This window comes from Glycine max, chromosome 19 (genome assembly GCF_000004515.6).
Source record: "Glycine max cultivar Williams 82 chromosome 19, Glycine_max_v4.0, whole genome shotgun sequence".
Classification (NCBI taxonomy): domain Eukaryota; kingdom Viridiplantae; phylum Streptophyta; class Magnoliopsida; order Fabales; family Fabaceae; genus Glycine; species Glycine max.
Window position 1 is genome coordinate 5,297,190 of NC_038255.2, and position 17,642 is coordinate 5,314,831.

General features: G+C 31.1%; 2 protein-coding genes across 2 annotated transcripts; both read left to right on the forward strand.

The window, feature by feature from the left end:
- Positions 1-9,494: 9,494 nt before the first annotated feature.
- On the forward strand, positions 9,495-10,543 carry BZIP25 (bZIP transcription factor 25). Its single transcript, XM_003554980.5, has one exon. It carries the CDS (start codon positions 9,628-9,630, stop codon positions 10,288-10,290), a length of 663 nt encoding a protein of 220 aa, XP_003555028.1. The 5' UTR covers positions 9,495-9,627; the 3' UTR covers positions 10,291-10,543.
- Positions 10,544-13,773: 3,230 nt separating this feature from the next.
- On the forward strand, positions 13,774-16,998 carry LOC100792155 (probable galacturonosyltransferase 9). Its single transcript, XM_006603881.4, has 3 exons — positions 13,774-14,300; positions 14,636-15,865; positions 16,297-16,998. The coding sequence occupies exons 1-3, from the start codon at positions 14,148-14,150 to the stop codon at positions 16,570-16,572; spliced, it is 1,659 nt and encodes a 552-aa protein (XP_006603944.1). The 5' UTR covers positions 13,774-14,147; the 3' UTR covers positions 16,573-16,998.
- Positions 16,999-17,642: the final 644 nt, after the last annotated feature.

Consider the following 17,642-nt stretch of genomic DNA (forward strand, 5'->3'; position numbering starts at 1 on the left):
TGATCAATTTAATTGGTACCCTTGTAATTTAGTTGGTGTCGTATAACTCTATTTAGAAAGGCTGAATTGACACATTGTGTTCTTGAGTGGTGGTCAACTCGCAAATATATTAGTTTGTCATGTCACAAAATTAATAAATGAAATGTTGGTTGAATAATATTTTTTTTCTCTTCCTTGTATCTTTATTTTTCCTCTACTCATTAGTTTTGTATTAGTCTTTTATCTATGGCTCATTAAAAAAATATCATCACAATAACCTTAAAATCAAGTTGTGTAAAATATGTATAATTAGATAGGGTGACTCAACCTTAATTATGTATGTTTCACACAACTTGATTTTGGATATATTATCATGGTGACATTTCCTTAACCTTGTGTTTGGATAATGAATTTCTAAATTTCAAGGAATTTGAAATGTTTAGAATTTGAATTACTTTGATTTTATTTTTCTTCATTTTTCAAATGTTTTGTTTCGATAAATCAATTCAAATTTCTTCTATTTTAAATTCTTTATTTAGATAGGACAATTCAATTTCTTCCCTATGCAAAATTTCAATTTTATATTTTAAATAGATGAAATTTTAATATTAAACTTTATAGAAAATAAACACAATCTAATTTTAAAATATTAATTAAAAAATATTTTCAATTTTTAATAATTTATAAATACAAAATATTGATAATTTTAACTAGGATTGTTTTGCCTGACCACAACCAGTGATGTTTTTAAACCGACATCAACTAAGGCTATTTTTCAGTCAACATCAAATAGGGTTTTTTTTTGTCAAAGTATGTCGCGAATATTTGTCAGCTGATGTCAGTCGGGGTTATTTTTTTGGCTAAAGTTGGTTGAGTCTATTTTTAAGCTGATGTTGGCTAGGTTTTTTTACCAACGTTGGCTAGGGTTTGTTTGGCCGACACCAGTTAGGGTCTTTTCGAATGACATTGACCAAGACTATTTTTAGTCAACGTCGGCCTAAAAAATCTTAGCAGGCATTGACAAAAAAATCTATCCAATATCGGCTAAAAAATATCTTGGTCGATGCCGACCAATAGAACCTGCCTGATGTCGGCTGAAAAATAGCCTTAACCAATGTTGGACAAAAAACCCTACCCAACATCGACTATAAAATAGTCTTGGCTGATGTTGGCTAAAAAATAGCTCTGACCGATGTCGACGGAAAAAACTCTAGTGGATGTTGACTGTAAGAACCTAGTCGATGTCGACTAAAAATAATTATGCCCGATGTTGGTCAAAAATACCTACCTGGTGTTAGCAGAAAAAATCCTAGCCAACATCAACCAAAAAACCTAACTAATGTGGTTAAAAAATAACTCTGGCTGATGTCAGTCAAAAAACCCTAGTCGATGTCAGCAAAAAAATCCTAATCGACATCGGCTAAGAAAATCTAGTTGACATTAGCCAAAACACCCTAGCTAACATCGGCTAAAAAAATAACCTTAGCCGATATTGGCTAAAAAATAACTTTGGCTAATGTTGACTGGAAAAACCTAGCTGACGTCGACTGAAAAACCCTAATAGGTGTTTACTCAAAAGTTAATCATAACCGATGTCAGTAGAAAAAATCTAGCCAATATTGGCATAAAAAATCATTGGTTAACATCAACTGAAAAAACCTGGATGACAACGGCAAAAAAAATCCTTGTTTGACGTTAGCAAAAATTTCCCATGACTAACGTCAATGAAAAAATAACCCTAATCAATATCATCTAAAATAAATCTTAGCCAATATTGACAAAAAATAGTTTTTTTTTGACATCATACAAAAAAATTCTGATAAAAAAAACCTCGGCCAACGTTAGTGAAAAACAACTTATGTCGATATCGGCCGTACAAACTTTGGTCACCCGTAGTTGTGAGTGTTGAGCGAGAAAGATTCGCGAGCAAGAACGTGAGTTAGAGTGAGCATCTCCGAAAAAAGAATTTTAAATTCTATATTTTTTGAGAGAATTTGAAATCTCACTGTTTTAATCAATCAAAATAATTCATAAAAATACCAAAACTTAAATTTCCTTTCAAATATTCTATCCAAACAAGCTATTTCCTCTGCTCCATGAAAAAAGGATGAATCAAAAGACTAATGCAAACACTAACCGGTCGAGTGAGAAAGAACAAAGACAAAGGAAAATGAAATTATTATTCCACCAATGTTTCATTTAGTTTTTATCCCTATGATGTGGCAACCACATATATGTATGCGTAGTTAGTTATCACTTAGAAACTTAACGTGTAAATTTAGTTATTTTAATGGCATTACATGAGACCAACTAATTAATAACAGAGAAATTATAACTATTCTAGAAACCAATTTGATTTACTATTACAATTTCAATTTTTTATTGTTGTTAATTCATTAATTAATAATTTTTTACAATATAAAAAAATTAAAACAGGAATCCAAATATTTGATGTGAAATATTAAAAGATAATAAAAATTAAATATTAGTAAAAATAATAAATAACAAATGTAGAAATTTTGTATTACTAAATTGAAAGTTTAGTTTTAGAAGAAATATTTTTACTCATTAAAAAAAAAACTTCCAATGATACGGCAATATAACTAACCCGCATGAGCGTGGACCCTTTCACGTTTTAAAATATTTTGGGGTCTGTGTGTTTGGCACGAAAAGGGCAGCAGTTAAATCATGTACCCTTTAGGTCTTAAGGCACTGTCTATTTGTCTATTTACGTTATTTTCTCATAATACCTTGCAAATCTATTGCTAGCTAAGTAGCCAGAATTGAGAAAAAATAGAAAGGTTATTATGGGAATTGACACACCATATTGGAAGACAGTGATTAGTTTCAATTCTAATTTGAGGGAACAAGTAACTGCACTATATCATGCCTAAAGGAAACTAAAATCATAGATAAAATATGTTAATTATGATAACCATTCGTTATTGCTTCTCTTAGAAATTAGTTCACTATTCTTTTTTAGTTTTTTCTTGGAATTGAGAAATTGATTTCCTAGATATATACGGTGATGTGCTGAAATTGGGAACTGATTAATTTTGCGCAATAGCAGTTGCATTCTTTTTATTATTGTAGTGAATCACTAGGCTAATATCACAACAAAACACATAAACGGTTGACCTGAAATTTAATTACTATCTTATGTTAACCAAATGAGTTGAACTTTCCACGTAGCCAGGTAGCTAGGTATCACCTTTAGGCAAGCCACAATTAGATTTAGGATGAAAATAAAAACTTGGTAATTTTGTCCATGGAATGAGAATAGATATGGAAAAATACTACAAGAAAAACAGAAGCTCAAGCTTCCATAGCAATAATATAACAATAATATATTAAGAGTATATGGAATGCATGGTTTTTTTTTTTTCTTTAGATAACTATGATAGAATGAAGAGACACTATCCTAATACTATCATTAAAAAGTTTACCAAAGGAATCTCTCTAAAAAAGGTTACCCATCAAACAAGATTTTAGGCCCGGTTCGTTTTTACTGAAAGAAAGACGAAGAAAGTGGAGACAAAGACGAAAAACGAAAAAAGTATCTATTTTCACCGTTCATTTGAGTATAAAGTAAATAGTCAATTTGGTACAAAATCCACCCAAATAAGTTTGCATCCAAAACTGAGCGAATTTGTGAAGAAAGAAGACTGAAATTGAGGCGTTTATAAAAAATTATTCTTGTGTGAAAAATATGAAACACACCGAGAGCTTAAATTCAAATATGCACCCCAATCATATTCGAATATGGAAGACCTAGAGAACAACCAACATATTCGAATATGCACTAATCATATTCGAATATGGTAACACCCAACTAAATTATACAATTTTAGCATACTTTGTTTCAAAAAAGTAAAATCGTTTTACAAAAAATAATAAAGTAGAAAAAACAACACCACATGGATAAGAACGTATTTTAACAAATGCTTTGTTTATATTTTTATATTTTATTATCCACTATATCATTTTATTTTCTCTCAATTCATCTTTCTTTAATTCTCCGATGAACAATCTCACTTTTTAGTCTCTTTCATTTTTTTTCTTTCCTTTTCATTTATTTTCATTTCTCTCCTTTTTTTCCCCTCTTTCATCACAACTGAGCACAACCTTAATGACATTGAGAAGAATTAAACTCACATCCATATAAAAAAAAAAATGAAAGTTAACACTAGATCTTTAACTACTTAATTATTGCAACCCACACTGGCACGTAAATAAACAAGAAGTGGGTCCTTTCTTCTGTAGACCCAGTTAAGAAAGGAACCAGACGTGGTGGACAAGTGTACGAACTGGATCTCGAACCAGATACCAATTGCACTTACCCGATGATCAACTTGACCAAAAGAAAAATATAAGGTAAAGAAAATGATATAACATGTACCTGAATCAAATGGCAAAGTCAAATTGTGAACTTTCCTTGTCCACTTGTCCTTGCGATTCATAGCATTTTGAAATTTGATTTGACAAAACTAACGTATGGTAAGTACATGTACAATGTAGAGTACAATTATAGTTTGGTTAATGACAAACATACCAATCTTGGTCTCCCACTAAATAATACAAAAATTAGTAAATTCGAATTAAATCCCTAACTTTTAATTTACTTATTGTCTCATGCCATCACATCCACATATAGAAATATGAATGTACAATCTAATGATTATAATATTTCAATTAGTAACAAAGATTGAATTTATGAATAAAAGTTTACTAAATTTAATTTTTATAGAATATATCATTGGAGAAGAACAATAATTTTAGATATGATTAAAGTTTTAGATTAAAAATTAATCTCATAATCGATGTAAAAAAAAATCAAAACTTACAAAAAAAAAAAATATTTTGAGATCTTCCGAAAAAACAAAGATATCCTGTATATAAATGGTAAAACATAATTGCAAAAACTATATACATGAAATGATGTGTGTATAGAAGTTGGTGGTTGTAACATTAATCTTTATGTAAGTTCTTAGAGGCTCGAAAAAACAAATTAAGAGAGAGAAGGGGGTTGAGATAAAGTGAAGAACAATGGGAAGACAAGAATGAAAGGGGAGTCTATATCTGTCTAATGATAGTGTTGACCATTCAGTCCACTCAACCAGACTCACACGGGAAGTGCAGGGAGAAAGCATTAGTCTAGTGAGATTTTTGGTACTCATTCTTCTGAATGCATCTAAGCTTTTGATTTAGTGGAAGATGCAATAGAAAGTACCATTTCTACTCATTAATTTCCACCATATGTTATGCATGATCTTTCTCCACTTGCTTGAGTGGTTAAGAACAAGTTCATCTCTTTCTATATCTCCCCTGAATGAGTAAATTTTCGTCAATTTTATGGGAAATTGATGAAATATACGACGAAATTCAAGAAACTACGTACATGGACACCAATTTAGTGTACCAATAGTAGTCAGTACGTAAGTAAATTAATGATATTATTAATACATAACCTTTACTTTAAACATGGTTTCAATTATTAAATTTGTGCATTTGTTGTTGAGAGATATCAATCCTTAAATATATGTTAATACTTAAAAAAATTATTCTTTAAGTTTCAGCATGTACTTATTATGAGTAATTAAAAAAAAATGTAACGCCATTGATAACAAATGCTTGAAACCGAAGATGCAGATATATACAATCTCCAAGTGATATTTTATTTCATTAATCTCACTAAAAAAATGAATCATTTAAAGTTGTTATAAGGGTCAGCATATGTCATTTTCGTTTTAAATTTATAAAGACGTTATTGTAGAAAGAAGTGGCAACGTGGAACTGTTGGCCTCTGCCTGATTGGATAGTGAACAATGCCACTAGAAACTTTTCTAACCCTTTCTCTCTCCTTTAATCAAAGCGTATCACGTTCAAATTTCATATATCCTTGAAGCTTCATGATATAAATTAATTAAAAAAAAGAAATTTCGGATTTGATAAAGAAAAGTGATGAAATATTGACTGTTTAACAAGAGAGTTGCATGATTTGTTTATAGATAATTCTTAAAAAGTAGATTTGAATTTAAGTTAATGATATAAACTAGCTGTTATATTTTGATTATATCTTTTAAAAAATAAGATATGAGATCTCCAATAATAATCTATAATAAAATATTATGTTAATTCATGTAATACCAATTGATTGTTTGATACTACCTTGAGTCTCTAAGATCTAATTAACTAATTCATTAAAATTAAAAAAAAAATAATTAATTTAATTATGAGCAATAAATTCATCTCAAATTAATATTTGTTTTCAAAACTACTTCATGAACAAAACTAAAAACATTAATGAGCTATATTTTTTCATTGGTCACGTCATTCTAAGACTGACTTTAATTAAGAGATATATTTTTATGAAAAAATAATTAATAAAAAAATATTTTATATTAGAACTTATAAAAATAACAAGTCACACTTTTAATTAATTTAGATTTTTTTTTGGTGAATGATTAATTTAGATTTTATAATAAGTAGCGAAGGCAATATTATTATTTACCTGTATATATCTTAAGAAAAAAAAAGGTAGGGACACATTCTTTTTACAAACTCATTTGGATTGTGAATGAAAATCATCTAAGTCCTACTGAATTATTTAGGTCACACTTTTAAACTAGTAAGACTCACATGAATTTTGAAAAATGAAAGAATATATTAAAAAGAAAGTATACACATAATTAAGGAACATTAAATAAATATAAAATTTTGTTATGATTAGACAGAGAAAAAAATATAATAATTATAATAACAATCTTTGATTAACATGAGAGTGCTTTGTATTATTCATTTTCAATTCTTCCAGATCATAAAAGAAAGACTGAAAAAAAAAAATATAATAACAGTTGTTTATAAGTGAAAAAATAATTAATGGTACTTTCAATTTGTAAAATATTGATATTTAAAAAAGAAATAGAAAATACTAAAACACCAAAATATATATATATATATATATATATAGAGAGAGAGAGAGAGAGCAGAGATAACTATTGAACGCATGAGTTAATTAACATGAGTTTGAGTTTTTGAGCAAATAATTCGTTAATTACTCACTAGAATATTTTATTATCTATAATAATATTCTTAAAAGTGCATATATATATGTATAGTTTGTACCAAAGCAAAGAGCAGAGATAGGTATTATCTTGGGAGGGTGACAAATAATAACTATTTTCAAATCTTTACTATCATTCACGTTCATGACCCCAAATTGTTCACAAGGGCAATTAATGACCATGTGGATTGTGGAATAACCATGAGAATATGCCAGAAAAGACGAAAACATAAGACCTAGACAACTTTTTAGCAGCTAAATTAAACAAACGCAGCAGCATGATGCATTCAGCATTTATGGCATACTTTTGGCGTGGAGAGTGATATTAGCAGAATTACCTTATTTTTTCTCCTGTGATTAATTACTATTGAAGTTGTTATTTGCCACAGCCAAATTAATAGACGTTGATTAATACCAAGTACCTAACCCTACTAAGGAAAAGTGATTGCTGATCAAACATTTGGCTTCTATTTGATCCATACACATATAATTGTTTTTGGAGGTCCCGGAAATAAGTGGTTCTTGAGTCATCAAAAATATTCTTAATCTCTTGCTTTCTTTGATCTTCTAGTTACGAATTTGGCAAGTTTCATGAATATAGAAATGGACTCTCCTTTATGGAAATTTAAATGCGGCTGGCGATGTGAGTTAAGAAATTACCTACTGAACAGAGCAAGTAGATTTGCAAGTTGAATGTTTTAATAGGATGTTTGGTTTAGTAATTTTAAAAAATAGTTAAGTTTTATTTTTTGAAAAAATATCACAAGAAATTGAGAAATAAAAAAAAACACTTTTTTTAATAAATCAATCTAACTATAGTTACCTTAAAATAAGTAAATCCTTAATTTTTTTGGAAGTTCTATCAACGGATAAAACTTAGGTAGGAATATAAGTGAGAGAAAAATAACAATTAATATTATGTGTACGTACATAATAAATCATAGATATATTAAAGTGTATAAATTTTGATGCGATGATTATTTCTTAATAAAAAGATTGACAATTTTTAGCGAGATATTATTTTCATAATTTTTTTACTCACGAAGTTTAAATTAAAATTTTTTAGTGACTTACACTACATATTTCTATGCAATTTATCCTTATTTTATTTGTAATGATCCAAAAGTGGATTGATTAAAGGCCTATATTTCCCCTTCTATTGAATGTGAATTTTACTTTTATATGTGTGTCGAGTTTTAAGTTTAACCATAGGTAAAACAAACATGCTCTTTGGTTAAGGTTTGTGATTTGTTGGTTATAGTCCATTGAAGTCACCTTCAAAACCTGCCTTTCCCAGCCTCGTTTTTCCACACCCCTTTCTTACGTCATTTGAGAGAATACAATCCTAATCCAACAGAGAATCAGCTTGGAAATAACACACTTAATTAAGTGACTTATTTAACTCCAAAATTTTGCTGTGTTTGCTTTCATCGAAACAGTCTTCCAATAGAGTTATTTAATTATACTCCCCATGATATGAAATGCCTTTGTCGCTCTTAGGTAAGCATATTTTTCTACAAAATGATTATATCCACAAACCCAAGTTGCGCTCACCCTTTTGGGCCACTTATGTATGTGAATCATGCCATTCATCCAAAACATGTAACATATATCATATATCATATGTACATACATACATAACTTCATTAATGCTTTTTAGAGAAAGCAAAGAGAGCATATAAATGCAATTAACCAATTAAACCCGCATATAGACACCAATCTCATGACATTCCCATAATCCCATGGGTTCATAATCTTTTATAATAGACAAAACTTAGCTGCTTTTAGTACCTTTTTTCTAATTAGATTTAAGATTTCTTTTTTAATTTACAAAATAAAACTTTGGCTTAAAAGTTAGCATAAGTCATTAAAGCTGTGAAAACTCCAACTTTGATTAAATAACAATACTATAAATACTTAAAAAAAACTACATGTAAGGTTTATCTTTAACAAGATGGACAAAACTTAAATACAATTTCGTAACTTTTATTAAAACTGTTGTTCAATTATAATTAAAGTTTCATTTCAGTAATTCATAATAAAAAATTAATAAAGATTACCATGATATATATATATATATATATATATATATATATATATATATATATATATATATATATATATATATATATTCAATTCTGACAAAGAATAGTACCAAAAACACATATAAGAAACTAGCAATTTGTAATAACAAAATTGTAGAGGATTTGTGCCATGATGCCAAGAGGATGCATGCTTTATTATGCAACAAAGAAAAAATTTTAAACATAGACTTAATTTGGGCATAAACCATTAGATTTGATAAACTGGTTGATGATGCAGTTATTTTTGAACTAATTAGAGAATGCATGCCAATTCCATTCCATTGCATCAATAATGTAACAAGCATATTATCAAGTGGGGTCACTTCCATCATTTTCTCTCCCTATATAATACCTACTCTTCCCACTCTTTCCTTCCTCCTTCTCAAAACCAATTGAACTCTCTCCATCACTCACTCACTACTATAGTACTCTTCCTCCAAACAATTAAGGCCTCAATAATCTTCTTCCAAAACCCCCCCCAAAAAAAGAGAAGAAAAAACCATGCAAAGCAGGGAAGTAGTCTCAGGCCTCAATTATTTACTCCCTTCAAACCCTTGTCCCTACCCTCCTAACAACAACAACTACACCACCATGTTCCAAAACAACATTAATCCCACATTTCAGTTCCAAAGATTCTCTAACCAAATATATGGCTATAACAATATTAACAACACTCCCTATCATAAAGTTCCCGACTTATTCAGTCCTCAATCCTCATGTATAAGCAGCAACTCCACTTCTGATGAGGCTGATGAGCAAAACCTGAGCCTCATCAACGAGAGGAAGCACAGGAGAATGATATCGAACCGCGAATCGGCGCGAAGATCACGCATGAGGAAGCAGAAGCACCTTGATGAGCTCTGGTCACAAGTGGTGTGGCTCAGGAATGAGAACCACCAGCTCATGGACAAGCTGAACCATGTCTCAGAGAGCCATGACCAAGTGATGCAAGAGAATGCTCAACTCAAAGAACAAGCTTTGGAACTTCGCCAAATGATTAGGGACATGCAGATACATAGCCCTTGCCCCTCCTCCTTCATAACCCCTTTGGAAGATCATCATCATGATGTTGATCATGTGATTCCTTCAGCATATCTCAGATCTGATTCTTCAAACCAATTATCCAACTCGTGTAACAACAACATGGACGACCTCCTTGGCTGAATTTGATCAATACAAGGGGCAGACCAAATTTTTAATTATCATCTAAATTAATCTCCTTTAATTAGTTGATATTTATCTTTTTTTTTTTTTTCCTTTTGTTTTGTTTTTTTCTTCTGTGTCTGTGTGGAAGTCAAAAACAATAGTCTTTTTTCTCCCTTTTGAGCTTTGTACGTGAGGAAGAAAAAGATAAATGGCAATAACATGTACCTGATGAGTATCTTTAATTTTATCCTTTAGCTCATTAACTTTGAAACTACCTCCTCTCTCTTTCTAAAAAAAGGTGTGTGTATTGTCTAGTTTTTATGTACTTGTCTGCAAGGTTTTAAATTGCAGTCTTAATCACAGTTTCATCTTAACCTTTAACATTGCAGAAAATTGTAGAGAAATGCGGTCAAGATAAGGTTGAGAAGAGTTTAAAAACTTCATCATTGCAGTCAAAATTGTAGTCACAGACTGTTTTCTGAAACCTTGATATTATACCATAGCTAGACATTTTAAGATGCTGAAGAGTTATCTATTGGTATTGTGCAATAAACATATAAATAGGCTGAAGAGTTATCTATAATACTACTGGGTTAACTGTTAATTAGTTCAAACTTATTGGACACCTAGTATTGTCAGAAACACCATCATGATTAATTCCTTCCCATAAAACAATATAGAAAGAAAGCCTTCATGACCTCATCATCTTCTAGTAATATCCACAGAATTGTGGACAGATAAAAGAGAATTGAAAAGAAGAATAGGGTCATGTAATGAATAAAGAAAAAAATATGAAGCAAAAAAGAAAAATATATATGAATGTGAAGATAGCATAATCCTAATATATGATGTGTGTAAAATAATGGAGGTAATTATGTCAGGTGGAATTGGGATGGGGAGAGTAGGACATGACACAGAAATAAAAGGGTGTCTGTAGTGGTCATTGGCTGATGATAGAAAAGTTGCCATAAAAAGGAGAACATTTGGACAGGCCACCCACTAAAATTTTTATCACTATAATTTATATCTTTTCCAGAGCTAGCTTGACTGCATATTATTGGAAAATAACTAAAACTTTGGTTATTTACTTTCCCATGTTTTGATGGGGATCCAACACAAGTTGTGCACTAGCCCAATGTCACTGTTCATGCACCTTTTCTCTATAATAATATGGCTCTCGATGAAAAAAAAAAAACCTTAGAAATTAGTGCAAGTATGTGTGCACACATGCACAAAAATAATGTTTTCGCGAGTTCACCCCATGATGTTCTTTTGATTTTTTGCTTTTGGGTATATCTTTTGACATTCCCGTTATGGTACTTCAAATGTTGCAAAATTCAAGAAGAGCAACACCTGAATGATATAATTATATAACATCTGAAAATTAGGCACAAATTCTTGGCGTGGTAGTTGGTCGGTGTGGTTAGTAATTTGCTTCTCCAAGCAAAGGTAAATGGGATTAGTCATGAGTTGGTTTACTCATAGTTTATGGTCAATATGTTTGGACACATCAGAAGCCAAAGAGTTCAAAAGTCAGAAAACAAAGAAGTGGAAATTTAATTAGCCCATGAATAAAACAAAAGCAAAATACTACTAAAATGTAGTAGCAAATTAGCAATGAATAATCACCGACAAAAAATGATGTAGTCATCGTTGGCACGTTCACACACATCCCTCTTTTGTCTTGTTTATCTACTCCAAAAGTCATAGATATTCTCGACTTATCTAATCTCGCATACAAACTTAGTATGTTAAGTAGAGTTTATTAATTAAATTACTTTATTGTATTTCTAATGCATTCTTTTAAGTTTAGTTAAAGTGTAGGCAGTACATAAATCACTCTATCTATATTATGAAATTTGATTTAGTTAGAAAAATGAGATAATATTACACGGCCATAAAAACTCTTATGTAATTAATTTTTTACTTTTCTTAAACTAATTAGTAAAATAAAGATATTGAAAGACTTCATTAATTTATTATATATTTCATGGTTTTGTTAACAAGTTTCTAAATAACACTGGATATAATTTACCGAACTTTAATTAAACTGATTTAGTATAAGTACGGAATCAGGATCTAGTTTAGCAGCAATGAACAATGGACTACATGAATAAAATTTAACAGTGATGACATGCATGGAGATTCAAAATATGAATTTTGGGCCCCGAATTTGATGTTTAAAACTCTAATGAAGCCTATGGCTTGGAGTCTTGGACTCCGTTTGAATTTTGGGCTGATATTTTGTTTGGTAATTGGCATGGAGTTAATTTTTAACATGTTTTTTTATATATAGTTAATTTTCAACATTAATCTTAGGCACAAATCGTTGTCCATATGTGTATTTTATTTGATAAAAGAATGTGTAGGATTTCGTGAAGGAAAAATTATTATTATTACTAAAAAAACAATTAGGTTTACTTTTTGAGAAATTAATGATACTTTTATGGAGATTTTAAGTAAAATTTTTGTTGTTAAATAGACCATTAAAAATTATTAGGTAAAGTCAAAAGGTTTTTTATTATTGCAAAATATTATTACACCTTAGTCCCTTGTCACGAAAACATTTTTAACAGAATTTGAATTGAACTCATTTTTTTCTATCTTAGTTTAGTTATTTTATTACTTGAAGTACATCATTACAGATATCTTTGTAAAATTGTTTTAAAAAGTAACAATTTTAATCAAAAGTCAATTGTATGTGGAAATGAACTAAACCAATCAAGTTGCCATAAGTTTGGTTGGGTTGTTTAGACAAAAGTAAACATCAATTGTATTGAAAAAAGAAAAACAAAACAATAGGTTGGCACTTGGCATGAATTCGGCACAAATCCACCAAATCAAAGTTATTAACAGGGGGATTAATGAGAAACAATTTGAAACTTATATCTAGTATGAACGGAAAATTAATATAACTAAATAGTATAAAATAAATAATTACACATGTTGGAGTAAAGAAAGGAATAGAAAGAAAAAAAAAAGTGTGATAACTATTGCGATTTTAAAATAAGTTTAATTTGATAAGTTCTCAGTATAAATATTTCTATACTTTAATTACTTGAATATAATTTTTGAATTAATCATTATAAAATTAATAAACTAATTATAAAGATATGACAATTTGTGACTAAATTACAGTAAAAAAATATTTATATTATGATTGCATTCTAATTAGATTCTTAGAAACCAAGAAAAATAATAAAGAATAAATAATTTTTTTCTTATTATCATTTAATAAAAGATTGTGACATGTGAGTCATGAGACAAGTTAGCCTAATTTTATAATAATTATTTTAAAAATTATATTATAATAATAATAATTTATAATTACTAAAAAATTTTCAATAACAGAAATAAAAAATAGAATAAATGTGAAAAATAAACTGGAATAAAGAATCGATTGAGATGCACACAGCCAAAGATGAGAAGGAAAGAAAGTCAAAATAAGGGGAAATTTTTTATAATTTTTTAATAAATGAAGAGAAAAAAATTGAGATGGAGCCCGGGTTTGTCGTAAGATTCAGGCTGAAAACCATTACTAGGCCACCTCTTCACATTCCGCGTACCACCATCACACAAACACAATCTCACTTCACAATCTCGCAACTAAACACGCACTCTGCATTCATTGAATTATCTCAATTCTAGAACTTCACCATCACCTTTGTCCCAATCCCCAATCCTCCTATTTAATTTGGTGTCCCTAAATCACCATGCCAACTTCACTTTCCAAATTCCATGCTTCAATTCAAAATTAACAAAAATTAAAACACACCCATCATCACTTTTCAACACTGATTCTTCAAATTCTTGGATCTGACTCTGCTCTCCACAGTTACCAAAGCTACGTTCTTTGGTGCTAAGTTCAAGATCCAATGGCGGTTGCTACAAGAGGAGCTAGAGGTGGATCTAGTTTTCGAAGCTTGTTCTCGTTCCGGATCTTCATTTCTGCCATGTTTTCTCTTCTCTTCGTTGCCACCCTTTCGGTCCTCCTTACCACCAACCCCTCCACATCGAACGATGACCCTGTAAGTTCCTCTGTTTTTTTTCCTGCACTTTTCGATGCCCTTTTGTGTTCTCGTGTTAAATTTTTTATTTTGATTGAAACCCATTTTCAATTTGGCAAATTTGAGATGACCCATTTTTGAAGATTTAGTTTAAAGCATAACCCACATGGCAAGATTTTAAATTGCGGTTTTTTCGTGATCCTTGACATTGCGGGAAATTTGCATACATGAGTCCAAAAACCTTGATGTTGAGGCTGAAATCGCGGTTGCGGAGTGTTTTTTAAAACCTTGCCACATGGTGATTTGAGAAATTTGGATGAACCCCATGTAATTGTTAAGGTGTTTTTGGTGAACAGGATCTTCCCACCACTGGTAATGCATACGTGCATAGAACCTTTTTGGCATTGAAATCTGACCCTCTTAAGACCCGAGTAGATTTGATACACCAACAAGCTAAAGATCACATAGCACTAGTGAATGCCTATGGTGCTTACGCTAGGAAGCTCAAGCTTGACATTTCCAAGCAATTGAAGATGTTTGATGAGTTGGCACGCAATTTTTCGGATATTGCGTCGAAGACAACCTATAAGACATCATTGTTTGAGTCCGATGGTCCAATTGACGAGGATGTGCTGAGGCAGTTTGAGAAGGAGGTTAAGGATAGAGTGAAGATTGCACGGATGATCATTGTTGAGGCGAAAGAGAATTATGATAATCAGTTGAAGATCCAGAAGTTGAAGGACACAATATTTGCAGTTCATGAGTCACTTGCGAAGGCGAAGAAGAATGGGGCGTTGGCGAGCTTGATTTCGGCCAGATCGATTCCCAAGAGCTTGCATTGTTTGGCGATGAGGCTGATGGGTGAGAAGATTTCAAATCCTGAGAAGTATAGAGACGAGGAGCCGAAGCTGGAGTTTGAAGATCCCACTTTGTATCATTATGCAATATTCTCGGATAATGTAATAGCTGTGTCGGTGGTGGTGAGATCAGTGGTGAAGAATGCAGTGGAACCATGGAAGCATGTTTTTCATGTTGTTACAAACAGGATGAATGTTGGGGCAATGAAGGTTTGGTTTAAGATGAGGCCCATTGACGGTGGTGCATTTTTAGAGGTGAAATCGGTGGAGGAATTCACATTCTTAAATTCATCATATGTCCCGATCTTGAGGCAACTTGAGTCAGCAAAAATGAAGCAGCGGTTCTTAGAGAATCAAGCTGATAATGCCACAAATGGTGCAAACCTGAAAAATACAAAGTCCCTGTCCATGTTGGATCACCTTCGATTTTATTTGCCAGAGATGTATCCTAACTTGTATAAGATCTTACTTTTGGATGATGATGTTGTGGTTCAAAAAGACTTGACAGGTTTGTGGAAAATTGATTTGGATGGGAAGGTTAATGGTGCTGTTGAGATCTGTTTTGGTTCTTTTCACCGGTATGCCCAGTACTTGAATTTCTCTCATCCTTTAATCAAGGAGAGCTTCAATCCAAAGTCTTGTGCTTGGGCCTATGGCATGAATATATTTAATCTCGATGCTTGGAGGCGTGAAAAGTGTACAGATAATTACCACTATTGGCAGAACTTGGTAAATTTCTTCTTCTTATACTTGTCTTTTCTATGCTAATGATTATGTACTAGTTTACTATGACCCAGTTTGTAGAAACTTTTTAATAAGTACTTTTAGGAGAAAAAAAAAATAAGAAAGCAAGATAAATTAAGTTTCTCTCATAAGTTATAATCAGCTTTGGATAAGCTAGTTTGCAGAAACTCTCTCATTTAGTTTCTCCCTCCAAAAGCTTATTTAACTTACGCATAAGCTAATTTTGACTAATGGGAGAAACTTAATTCATTTTACCTTCTTATCTTCTTCTCCTATAATTGATTATTGAGAAGCTTATCCCAACATGACCTATGTAATTGCTTTCTCTAAAACTATTATTTTGTTAGAAAAAGTTTCTTGAATAATGCTCAAGCTATTCCTTTGTACTATTGCTAAATGGGTTATTCTGTTATCAGAATGAAGACCAAACTTTGTGGAAAGCAGGGACCCTATCACCTGGTTTGATCACCTTCTACTCCACAACCAAGTCACTGGACAAATCCTGGCACGTGCTTGGGCTAGGATACAATCCCAGCATTAGCATGGATGAGATCAGCAATGCTGCAGTCATTCATTACAATGGAGACATGAAACCCTGGCTTGATATTGCTTTGAACCAGTACAAAAATCTTTGGACCAAATACGTGGACAACGATATGGAGTTTGTGCAGATGTGCAATTTTGGCCTATAGTTGAGATCAACACGCAGCTGTCATCATGATAAAAGCTTGAGATAACATGACAATTGTTGTTTACCGTATTCTTTTGGAGCTGAGAATCTCAAGTTAAATGTAGCCTGTCACAGAAAAGTTCTGTGTTGTCATCAAGTTAAAAATCTCAAGTTCAGATGCTAGGCAATAATTTTGATAGACTATATTTGGAAATTTACACGAAGTGGTTGTTTTTTCTCCTTCTGTATTTTGGAGCATATTTATCATGTATTCATTTGCTGATGATGGTAGTGCCATAACTCTAATTCACGAGAAAGCACTACCTCTTATCTATTTAACACACCTATTACATGTTATTTCTTGTACGTTTCTGGACATGGTTCTTTGTATTTCCAATACTGGTAAAGCTTATCATAGAGAAATGCCATGTGGTGCTGTGATTTTTCAGTGATTTGGTGCACTTGAATGAAACACAATGCATTTTAAACCAGGGATGTTTCATTTTTACAAATTTTTTGAGGTAGGTATTTTTTCTTATTTAATTTTCTATTAAGTACTTTATTTGTGGAATACATCATCAGTGGATCTTTACAGGGATTGGATAGTTCATTTTATATTGTTAGATGGATGTGTGGAGGGATTCAGGTGTTCTTCAATTTTGTGCCTTCTTTTTTCTGTTTTCTTCTATTAATCTACTTTTTGATTTGCTGTATTAGTATCTTTTAATCCATAACTAGCCTTGGGCCCGTGCATAGGTTCTGTTATATATATATATATATATATATATATATATATATATATATATATATATATATATATATATATATATATATATTTGGTTTTAGTAGTAAAATTGTGATTTGACTCGGAATCAATCAGATCATGATACATATTTCTCCTCTGATTTCCTTTTTTTTTCTTCTTATAATAGCAATTGACACACTTCTAATGACACGTAAAAATGACAAAAACAAAAAATATATAAAATAATCACTTTTGGTTGATAAAAAAAATACAATAACTACTCTTTTCTCACCGGACAAAAAATACAATTAATTACTCCTATCATCATGTCTCCAATTCTCCAACCT

Coding starts and splice junctions, on each gene's coding strand:
- LOC100792155 (XM_006603881.4), top strand. CDS start 14,148: ATGGCGGTTGCTACAAGAGGAGCTAGAGGTGGATCTAGTTTTCGAAGC. Junction 14,301..14,635: donor CCACATCGAACGATGACCCT/GTAAGTTCCTCT, acceptor TTTGGTGAACAG/GATCTTCCCACCACTGGTAA. Junction 15,866..16,296: donor ACCACTATTGGCAGAACTTG/GTAAATTTCTTC, acceptor TTCTGTTATCAG/AATGAAGACCAAACTTTGTG.
- BZIP25 (XM_003554980.5), top strand. CDS start 9,628: ATGCAAAGCAGGGAAGTAGTCTCAGGCCTCAATTATTTACTCCCTTCA.